At 40.1% G+C, this 11,812-nt stretch overlaps 1 protein-coding gene across 1 annotated transcript; it reads right to left on the reverse strand.

Moving 5' to 3' along the window:
• Positions 1–228: 228 nt before the first annotated feature.
• METTL16 (methyltransferase 16, RNA N6-adenosine) lies at positions 229–11,520 on the reverse strand (the record flags this gene model as incomplete). Its single annotated transcript, XM_080614247.1, has 9 exons — positions 229–1,016; positions 1,108–1,281; positions 2,266–2,355; positions 3,497–3,566; positions 5,950–6,092; positions 6,854–6,969; positions 8,130–8,270; positions 11,085–11,284; positions 11,393–11,520. The coding sequence occupies 9 exons, from the start codon at positions 11,518–11,520 to the stop codon at positions 399–401; spliced, it is 1,680 nt and encodes a 559-aa protein (XP_080470373.1). The 3' UTR covers positions 229–398.
• Between the last annotated feature and the right edge of the window lie 292 nt (positions 11,521–11,812).

Here is an 11,812-nt window from a genome sequence, read left to right on the forward strand (position 1 = left end):
ATTCCCACAGCAGACTAACCATTTCCTGCTTTATTATTGACAAAATACTGAAGAAAACATTTCAGTAAAGATTTCTACTTAGTAACAATATATGTCTATTATACCAGAAAATATACCAGAATAAGCACTGTTGCTATCTGAAATACTCAAACCGACATATTTCACTTTAACATGTAGTTTTACAATTGCAGCACAAAATCTGTTACTTCCCCATGACCTCATGTCCAATGGAGTGCAGCTTTGACAAAGCTATTTAAAATATTAAAGGGACTTCTAGCTCCATTTCAATATTATTTTTAAGGGGGAAAGCCAGGTTTTGCTAACTGAAAATTTTAATCCATTAAAAATAGTTTACAAAATTTGAGGACTGACTTACTTTACCAAAGTAGGAAAAAGGACTAACTAGCAACCAGTCGAAGAATTTGGTTCCGTAAGTATGTGCACAGCTGGTTCATCAAGTCTCTGTTCTGTCCTTCAACCCAATGCATTTCTACTAATACATCGTTTCCTTCTTTCTTGACATTCATTAAACACTTAAAGAGAAAACATCTACTAGTTTCTTTGGGGCTTTGTTCTTTTTCAACTGTCAGATTGCTAGATACCTCTGAAGAGCAAGATTCCTCCTTTGCATTACTGGAACCTTTGCCAAGTGATGTTTCTCCCTGCTTTGCTTCTGTCTCCTCTTCCTTCACATGCTCACCACATTCTTCTTTGGCAGCAGATTCTTCCGGTAGCTCATCACCTGTGGTCAACTGGACACCCTCATCAGGTGCCATAATCCTCATTTCAGAGTCTTCAGTCTTGGAGTTTTCACAGCCTGAATTATTGCTCTCACTCTTTTGGCTGTTTTTTTCCTCTTCCATTGCTTGCAGAACATCTTCAGAAGCTCGAGGAAGTTCTCGTAATTGCCTTACTCTCTCTCGTTTCTTTCTCCTCAAATGAATCCAGGAGTTTTCAATGGCAGTCACAAACAGGCTAACTTCATCTTTTCCACAGGGAACACGTTTGTGCTGAACCTATTGCAGAAAACAGCAGAACTTCATACTGTCCTCACAGGTATGCTTTCAAGAAGGGTGTTGTTTTAACATGTAATACTTAATACTGTACCTTCAGATCAGTGAGAATCTTCTCTACCCAGGCTCTAACAACAGCAATGGCTTCTACAGCATCCCAACGCATAGCTGCAGCTTTGATGGATAACTCTTTGACTGTAGAAGCCAAGACCATAAATGTAATTGGTTTTCGTGGTTTTTCTAATTTTCTTCTTTTAGAGGGAGGTGACTACAAGAAGAAAGAAAAACAAATTATGAAGTTATGCAGTGTTAGTGGGAGGCTTTTGTACTCAGAAGACATGGGATTAAGAGTGACATGTTTTAACGGTGGTCTTGGCAGTCCTGGGATAATGGTAGGACTCAATGATCTTTTAAGGCCTTTTCCAACCTGGTTGATTCTATGATTCTATGAAGAGTAAAATGTAAGCCACTAAACAGTCATTGACATGGCCTGTGTTTCACTTCACTTCAAAGAGTTTTAGATTAAAAACACCTAACAGAAGAATAAAACCAGCTAGCAGGATCATGCACCTTACACTAGCCTGATGGACAGAGAGTTTATCTTCAGACGTTAGCCAAAAAGTTTCATTGGTTCCTTCAAACTATTCTCTGTGAGCTGAAAAAGTGTGGTTACTCTTGAGAACAGTGCTAATATCCACATCTTGATGAAAGTTCACTGAAGGTTTACTTCCATCTTCTATAAGGCTGATTATTGTCTATACCTATCTTCAAGTATGTGTACATATGGATCCAGAAAAGCAACTGGCTCACGCAAGGTAAACAAGCTCCACTTACATTCTCACAGGCAAGTTTGAGCTAGGCATGTTCAAGTTTAGTTGGTACCAAATCTATTTGCTAAATTAAAACCAAGTTCTCAGAGGGAAGCTTAAAGCTCAAATCTGGTCCCATACTTGGCATATTTTTAATACTACAACCTTGCTATCTGAAGTATATTACAAGTGATCTTTACTTTCACTGAAACCCACAGTAAGTTCCTACACAGGCTTCTTTTACACCTTCCTGAACACAGGTTATTCCTGAATCACATCTAATGACTGCTAACAGACTGGTGGCCAGTTAAGAAATCCCACTGCACATCCAATGTTCCGGTCTGAAGAAGGACAATTTGTTTCACAGTGGTCCTAGCTCATTAGGCCCTTCCTCAAGTAAGAGGCAGAGATAATGACAAGCAAACCAGAATTAAGCAACTTACAGGTACTTGTACATCATCATAGAAACTCCATGCCAGTGCCCATCTCATGGTGCGTCCTTGACAGAATTCAGTATGGGTGACTTTAGGAACCTGTGCAAAGCAGCAATACCAAACTTCTTTTCATATTCATAAACAACACTGCTTTTCTGCACACATTTTCAAATATTTAAAAATTACAAAGTTAGCATAGAGTCATTTTCTCATGACAGAAACGGAGATTCTTTCTGACATGGCTCATGGATGTCAGGTTGGATATAAGGAAGAAGTTCTTTACTGGGAAGGTGGTGAGGCACTGGTACAGGTTGCCCAAAGAAATGGTAAATGCTCCATCCCTGGCAGTGTTCAAGGCCAGGCTGGACGGAGCCTTGGGTGACATGGTCTAGGGTGAGACATCCCTATCCATGGCAGGGGATTGGAACTAGGTGATCTTAAGGTCCTTTCCAACCCAAGCCATTCTGTGATTCCATGAAACACATTAAAGATTATTACTGAAACAGCACCTAAACAACCAAGATGTCAGATACTTGAAATTTTGTGCCTAGCTCAGCATCTGCTTTTGGCACTGAGTTTACAGACTCCCTCTGGCCTGCAGTTCATCCTTCTGGGAACTGATTTCACAGGCATTCTCTTTCCTTCCACCATATACAAGAACAGCTCTCTCAAACTCAAACATTTTCTTTGTATGGAAATTAGAGAAGACTACACTTCCTCCAGAAAGCCATTAAGAAGTCCTTACACAGCCTTCTTGCATAAGAAGAGTAGCACGAGGTTCAATTTTACTTGGTGCCAGAATTGAACACAAAAATCCCAGTGCTGCCTCTTGAATGACGTTAGCATTTTTTTTATCATGCAAATTGCTAGATTTCATGTTAGCTAAGAGGAAAGAGAGCTAGATTATATTTTTGTGGTTGTTAACAACAGCCCTGCTAAAGTTATTTCAAATCAGGATCCCTGTATGATCCTGATCCATATCATCCCTAGCATGACAAAGATCTGCTCCTACACGTGATAAAAACATAAATCTGGAGACAATACATGCTACTTATGTATCAGCTTTGAATCTACAATAATTAAATCTCAACCACTTTAAGTGCTTCCCTAACAACGAATCACAGTTTCACTTTGCAAATAAAAAGCTCAATAAAATAATTCAATAATAATTACCCACATGCACTGAAACACAGTATATATTGCACAGAACATATATATACAGGACTATGCACGAACTCACCCCTTGGATTCGAAGTTCCTCTTTCAATGGTGCTAAACTGCATTTCTTCCCCAACATGCAACTGTACCATCTGCAAAGAACACATTAAAGTATTTTACAAAGACAGGTCAACTGAAAGTGGCAACTACCAGAAAGAACTGTTTGCTTCAGAAACCTGCAAGAACAGTAGGAGATTTCAAAAACACACAAAAAGACAACAAAAATCACACTCCTAAACACAGCAGCTAGGACATGGTACAACATATATTGGAACAGAAGGCTTAAAGACAAACTGGACAGGGGAATCTCTTTGAGGTTTTGGTAAATAAATGCTCCATGCCTGGCACACCTGGCAATGTTTAAGGTCAGGCTGGACAGAGCCTTGGACGACATGGTCTAGGGTGAGGTATTCCTGCCCATGGCAGGGGGTTGGAACTGGATGATCTTAAAGTCCTTTCCAATCCAAACCATTCTGTGATTCTATAAAATACATTAAAGCTATTATTGAAACAGCACCTAAACAACCAAGAATCTTGTTTCAAAGAGTGACTTCAGTTATGTGGAAGATGTTACCCCTTTCAATAAGTTGTTCAATTTCTCCACTTTCTTTGGAGAATGAATCAGAGTAAGAAGGAATATTCAACTATTGACAAGCATTTGTGCCTCAGAAACACCCGACTACCACTTCTGCTCATTTCTAACTTGTTATCGAGGATTCCATCACCTAGCCTGTACTTCATGAGGAAACACAAACAGAGGGAAAAAGGAAAGACATTTATTTTCCCTTCTGGTGAATCTCATCCTTCCACTCAGCTCCACATCTTTAATGTATCTAAACATTCCCTGGCCCAAGGGAATCTCTATTTACCAACAGTTCGTTACACTGCCCTTTGGTGGAGTGGCCAAACCTTATCTTTAACAAAACAGGAAACAGTATTTTAAGTGAACTGTATTTTAAGTGAACTGTTCTTTCTGTAACAGACTCTTATTTTCCCTAACTCTCATACACAGTCCACATCTGGGGTATGTTCTATGCTTTAAGCATTTATCAGATTTATCAGATCAGAGATACCCTCCTTTTTCCTAGAGAAGTGGTGCTGCAAAGAGGAGCAATATAGGAATGATGCATTCCTCGTAATTCCACCTCACTTTTTCAAGGCAAAGACTTCTTGCCTTGAAAGTAACATCAGTCAGCTCTCTACTATATTTGCTCCTCCTTTCAAGGTCATCAAACAGCAACTTATCAAAAGCAAGTTTCTCCTGGGTCTGCATACAACATGTGGAACCAGAAATCATGTTGCTATGGCCTTTCAAGAAGTCATCACAGATGAATCCTCTGCCCTACCTTACACAACCACTTCCAAACATCAAAACCTCTATTTTATCACTCTGACATACTATCTATCCTGCTTTTATATTTTGTAAGATTTGAGGGTGACAAAGAAAGGAAAACCATAATGTAAGGAAAAAAAAAAAAATAAAGGCCCCAAAAAGCCCCATATTTCAAGGTTTGCAAAACTGCAGCCTCTGCAAACCTTTTCAACTGTTTTCAAACCACTAGAACATAGAAGCATTTCTAACACAGCCCAATGCAGTTTTGCTTTGTCTTGTTCTTTCCCAAAACTGAATACAGTCTGAATTTTTTTCAGGCCTATTACTAGAAAAAAAGCATTCTAAAGAAAAATTTTGGTATTCGACAGATGAAGATGAGGTTTTAATGCAACGCTAAGCCTAGCAGGGTCTGAATAAACCAAAAGCAAAACACTTCTTCAATGTACGAAAAGCAGACTGTATTTCCTCTTCTTAGGGCACTGATGAAACTGCGGTAACACACACATGCAAAAATTTAGCAGCTGTAATTTAGAAAGGTATTAAAACAAAACCAAAAAATTAAAAGGAATCTTCCAGAAGAGCCAGAATCATAACATACACAACTGAGGGAGCGGAAGTCTGATAGTCAGAAAACTGAGGATATGCCATCTGTTCATCTTGTTCAAAAGATCTGTTTTTTCCTGCAGCTTATGTTCACCCAAGACAGCATTCACTACAATAGTGTCCTTCAGCTGCAAGTTACCGACATTCGGCCACAAAAAGACAGAAACTTTTAGATAACGAACAGGCAATGTCATAAATTCTCCCCCAACCCCAAAGCCCTTAAGAATCCACCTGACTGTATTTAGCAAGCATGTGTGCTAATTCAGCTGCAAGCTACAGGTGTCACTTGTACAGGCTTTTTGTGCCTTCTCCCTTTAAATACCTCCAATGATGAGTTGTAACCTTTCATGTTCAAGAACAACTAATCTTATATAAGCTGAGACTAATTCCTGATGTGTATGTATCATTAAACAAACAAAACAGATACCACCGACCACAGGTACATTCATACTTAAAATATCTGTTTCTTTGGCAGAAATCATGTGCAAATGATAAAAGGGGGTTGATTGGTTGTGTTTTAACTGGAACAAAGCACTTACCGTAACCTCTTTTTAAGTTGTAGACTATCGTGAATAATCCTTTTGACAAATTCTAGTTCTCCCCCCTCAGCCATGATTTCTGTGATCCCTCCTGTATTCACAGAACTGGGAGGAGGACGCCGTGGATTTCGAGAATTCACTCCCTGGATGAAAGAGAACACTTGAGATGAACATTTAATGAAAAATTAGGCTGCTTTGTACACTGCTTTGTGCCTCAATCTTTAATGGGTAGCAAGCACCTCTAGTTACCCTCCCCACCCCATAATAACCATGGATAATAGACAAATACATTCAAAATAAGCATAACTGAGTGAATTCCCTACAATCTCAAACCTAGGTAAGTTACTTGTCACATATCACTATCCTGCTAATAGGAAATGTGTGGTTCAAACATATATGATATGCTAGTTACATGCGTCTACACAATCTATAGTGTTTAATTTCAACACTTAAATTTTTTTCTGCCCTATACTATACAGTTACATTTCTGACTGTATTCAGTGGGTATTGAAAGAACTGTTCTGACATGTATGACATTGCTGAGATCACTAAGGAAACAAAAAGCACAGACAGGTACAATGCCAGAAGCTAATTCCTCTGTACCATTGGTACACAACAGGCACCTGATTTTGGATGTACGAGAGCTATTTTCCAAACTAATGCTCTAAGACAGTAAGAACCTGTGAAAGAATTCCACAGGTCATCTTCCACTTTAGGAAGGGCAACCTTTAACTTTCCCAAAGCTCCTTTGGAGCCAGTGGGTATGGAAAAAGAAAACTTAAATGCTATGTCATAATGATTTGGGATTTTCCACTCAACCTCCCTCAAGGGAAGAGGTTAAACTGGTGCTACCCTCCCACTCACTGACCACTGAGTATATGCAACATTTAGCTTGGTAGCTTACCTTCGCTTCCAGCTGGTTGGCAAAAAAAGGGGGGTTGCACATGCAGAAATCATAAATGATCTCAGATTCTTCTTTCAGTGCATCCATTAGAAGAGTCTTCTGTGGTACCTTAACCACTAATAGAAAACAGGAATTTGGTCAGTAAGGAACTTTATATTTTATCTAGCACACCATTCACATTTCAGTGTGTCTTGAAACAATACAGTGTATAAAAACCGTACTTTCTAAACAATACTTTCTACCAAAAAACGTAACAAATCTCAACATGCAAAAAGAGACTTCAGTTCAAAGATCAGCATACAAACAAACTGTTTATAGACAGTAGCAGAATTACACCAGACTCTTTAAAACAATAGGAACTACTTGAGTTATACTGAGCTCTCCGATGCAACTACAAACACACCAAAACCACTGTAGCCTTAAACACACTGCAGTCTTAAACAACTTATCAGAATCACAACAAAAGAAATAGATGAGAGTTCCTTTCTGGAAAACATTCTGCTTATTAGGGTCCACCAACTTATTATTTATTCCCCATTACAAGGATGAAAGCAAACATCTAATGTAGATCTCCAATGCCTTTCCTCAAAGGCTGTCATTCCCTTGGAAACTGTGGTCAAGTCCTGTAACACACATGCTGAAGACCACAGGAACTCCAGCCCAAGGAGCAGGAACTTAAATATGGATGAAGTCCAGTTAAAGCATGTGTGAAGATTACTAGAAGCAGGACTTCTTACAGACTTTACCAGTCCTGCAACTCACAGATAATTCACACAGAATGAAGATATTTAGAACAGAGGCAGAAGGCATTCCTCTCTGTCTAACGTTTACCATGTTTATCACAATCCTAAGAAAACAAAGTTATTAGAGTAGCAGACTATCACCAAGGTGTTCAGGTGATATGTAGCAAGAATAATACCTAGAACTAACTTCAAAGCTGCAGTTCTGTAAGTCACAAGCATTTCAGAGTACAGAAATCTATAGACCAGAGAAAATCAAATTTTAACTCCTATGAGATTAGAAGGATGGTTCATTTTAAAAATACATTAACATATTGTTCCCTGTCTTATAATCTAAACACTTAGCACTTCTCCATATATTAAGTTCTTCACATTTAAAATTACTGACATTGAAATGTGATGCTTTATCTCTGAATATCTGTTCTTCTGCTTCCCTTGTAACACTGTCCCACATGACATCCTTGTCTCTAAACTGGACAGACATAAATTTGATGGATGGACCACCCGGTGCTACTAAATACGTTATTACCTCATACCTTTTATAAGATCAGACAAGTTATTCTGTTCCACATTCTTCTTGGCATAATTGAAGCACATATCATCCACTTCTGTTGCAAGAAAATACCAGCCATTCAAAGTTGCTCCTAGCAGCGGGTATATGCAAGATGCCCCTGTCCCTGCAGAAGTGAAAAGGCATGAGACAGGCAAAAGAAGTCTCTGCTATTATACACAGTGTGCCTGTTAAGTATGTACTTTTTACAACAAAAAGAACTGATTTCAGAAAGTGTTCATTAATAATCATCTGCTACTCAGTTCTTTAATGAACTTTATCTTCTTGATTTGAAATACAGCATTGTCAAATATACACTTTTAATAAAATAAAGAATTTAATAATCTGGAATAATTTTTTTAGTAAATTATCAACATTTTTTTTTCTATATGACAGTGATTGACTTATATAGCAAAAGCCAAATATATTCTGGTTTTACTGGGGAAAAAAAAAAAAAAAGAACCTATCAATCACATATATATTTTTCTTCTGCATTTTTCTATTATCTGCCACAAATAAATTACTTCAATGCATACAACAACCCCCCAAACAAAAAACAAACCCACAACCAAAGAAACCCTACAAACATTTCTGTTCCATAGAATCACAGAATGGTCTGGGTTGGAAAGGACCTTAAGATCATCCAGTTCCAATCCCCTGCCATAAGCAGGGACTCCTCACTCTAGACCACATCACCCAAGGCTCTGTCCAACCTGGATGGAGCATTTACCACTTCTTTGGGCAACCTGTTCCTCACCACCCTCAGACTGTATTTCCCTAATGCCCAAAATGGTCAAAGAAACAGAAATGCCAGTTAAGACATCTAAAAAGATAGATGCAACAGAGAAAAATTTGGTAACAAACAGAAAGACACGAGAGCACAAAATAATTCCTCCTCATAACTATGGCATATCTAGGTGATCATGTTACCCATGACAGTCAAACTTAGGACTAACAAGATACAAGAAAAGGGAAAGGTACCTCACCACCACAAACCTTGAGTTCAGAGGTGTATCATGAGTCTACTGTTATACTGACTTACTGAAGCATAACTAACAAAGTCTGCCAGTATACAAAAGCGCGTGGTTATTTGAGGCGCTCCTGCAGCATCCACGTTCCTCCTGGATGACTTACTGCTTCCCAGGAGTTGGAACATCAACCCTCATTACAGACTCAAACTGAAGATTTTGCAATATTTGGAGGACTTAAAGGATCTGTCCCTTCTGCCCATGATGAAGTTCATAGAAATCGTTTTCAAAAATGAAACCTACTATCAAATGCATACAAGCTGGCTAACAAGTTTAAAAGTCATGAAAGGAAAGCAGCTATGCACACACGATGTGATGATACAAAGCTTGTATGCGTCACAAATCTAGCTAGAAGTACAAGTCAGTACATTTCAGGAGATCAAAAATTCCATTAAAAAGAAAAAAAAAACTCATACTAGCAAACATCAAAAAAACAGTACCAAGCTTTGAGGGAGTCAGTAACTTCCAAGTTTTAATGTTGACCATTAAAACACAAGTCAAGAGAGGAAATTCCAGCTTCTCTCAATTTCATTACGAGTTTACTTCAGCAGAAAACAATCTTTAAAAACAAACTTTGAAATCTTAAGGGAAGAGTCTATCAACAAAAATAAAGGGTGTGAACTAAATCCAAATGTACTATCACAGGTGCCTTTTACATAATTCATGCAGAATCACCCACAATTTGGACTCCAAATACCAGTTTTATTATCTGCATGTGGAATACAGTTTCTATCTCTTACAGAGCTTGCCATTTTTTTTTCTAATGAAAACCAAATTCTGTGCGTAAGTGTACATCTTATAAACGCCCATCTCTACTGAGTAACTGTTCACATTAATTTGCTGCTTTATCCAGATTGTCCAGATATGACTCAGTACGAGGTGGCTATAGCAGATCTGTGGCTGGTCTCTGCTCTCAAGTAACAAGTGACAGAACAAGAGGAAAGGGCCTCAAGCTGTACCAGGGGAGGTTTAGATGGAGATGAGGAACAATTCCTTCCCCAAAGTGTGCTCAGGCATTGGAACAGGCTGACCAGGGCACTGCTGGAGTCACCGTCCCTGCAAGTGTTCACACACTATGTAGACAAGGCCCTCAGTGACATGGGTTAGTGGTGGCCTTGGCAGTGCTGGGGAACAGCTGGACTTGAGCCTAAAGGTCTGTTCCAACCTCACTGATTTTATGATTCAACAATCCAGATACTGAAACTGAACAAATGGCACTGGAGACATCATCCACCTGTGGATGCTCAGTCCAGTTTAAAAAATATTTTGTTTTCAACAATGAACAGAAAATCTTTGATCATCTACAACCAAAATACAGCTTTGCCAGCATTTGCCCTTGTTTCTAACTAAGCCCCTTTTCCAATTTAGCTCATAAAAATAGCTGCATTGGAAAAAAAAAATACAGTTTATAAAGAGAGATCATTTACCTGTCAAATACAACTGAAACAACAGAAAAACATTATTAAAACAAATGCTAGAAAACACTGCTATGCAACTGACAAACTCATGTAGAGATCTAAAGCAAAGTTAATAACGGCTAACATAATTGACTAGTTAGAAAACTGAGAAGAACTGCCATTTTGTTTCAATTCATTTTAAGTGACATTTTTGCCTGTGTTAGTGGCAGCACCATTTTTACCTACCACACAAAGCTACACTCAAGAAAGTTCAAGGCCACAAAAAGCTCAACAGTTGCCTGCTATGGCCATGCTTGTGTTTGTGCAGAGAAACCCTACCCACCAAAGAAACCAAACGACATACCAACGCAGTCAGACTGCCCATTTCCCCACGGCAAGCACAGCTCAGCTTTTTCTGTCTCTCAAAACTCACGTTTAGATATAGCCGTGTTACAAGCCTAAACAGCTAGTTTTACTGACAGCAAACATCACACTAAACATTGTTTTTCCAAGTACCTATATCAATGCCTCGCCTGACGACTCGCTCGCCAGCATCCTGGTGATCGATGAGATCCTCCACCCAGTGGATGTAGTTCAGCCTCAAGGGAACGGTCGGAATAAGCCTTTCCACGGGGATGTCAATCGTAAGCCCAAAATCCTCCTTCAGGAGGGTGCACGTTAGAGCTCTCACCGCCTCGGGGTCCTTGAAGTTCAGGCTGAAAAGTACAAATCAGCGCTTAAAGCGGAGCCAGCCCCCTCCCGCTCGCAACACACAGCACAGCACGGCCCGGCCCGGCCTACCCCTGCCACCGCGCGGGCCGTACCTCACCCTGCCGGTGAGGGTGGTCTGCACATGCTGCTGGAACTCGGGGTACTTGCCCGCCAGGTAGGCGAAGTCGGGCGGCCTGTCCTTGTACCGGTTGCGAGCGTGCATGGACTTGTTGAGGGCCATGGCGGCGGTGACACGGTAACCAGCGCCGGAGTGGGGCTGATTAACTTCCTCCCCCGCCACAGGCGGACCAACCGACCCAGCTCCCGGCGCGCACCGCGGTGCCCTGGGGCGTACCAAGGCACAGCAGGCGGCGGGGAGGGGGCTGGAGGGAGGCGGGCACAGCCCCGCTCAGACCATAGAGCACCGCGCTGAGGGGGGAGCAGTGAGTCACTATAGGCCGAATAGAGAAGCGATCAATGTAGTTTATCTGAGTGTTTTATATACATTCGCCGCCTCAGAGTTAGATACTCAA

This window comes from Psittacula echo (genome assembly GCF_963264785.1).
Source record: "Psittacula echo genome assembly, chromosome: 3".
Lineage (NCBI taxonomy): Eukaryota > Metazoa > Chordata > Aves > Psittaciformes > Psittacidae > Psittacula > Psittacula echo.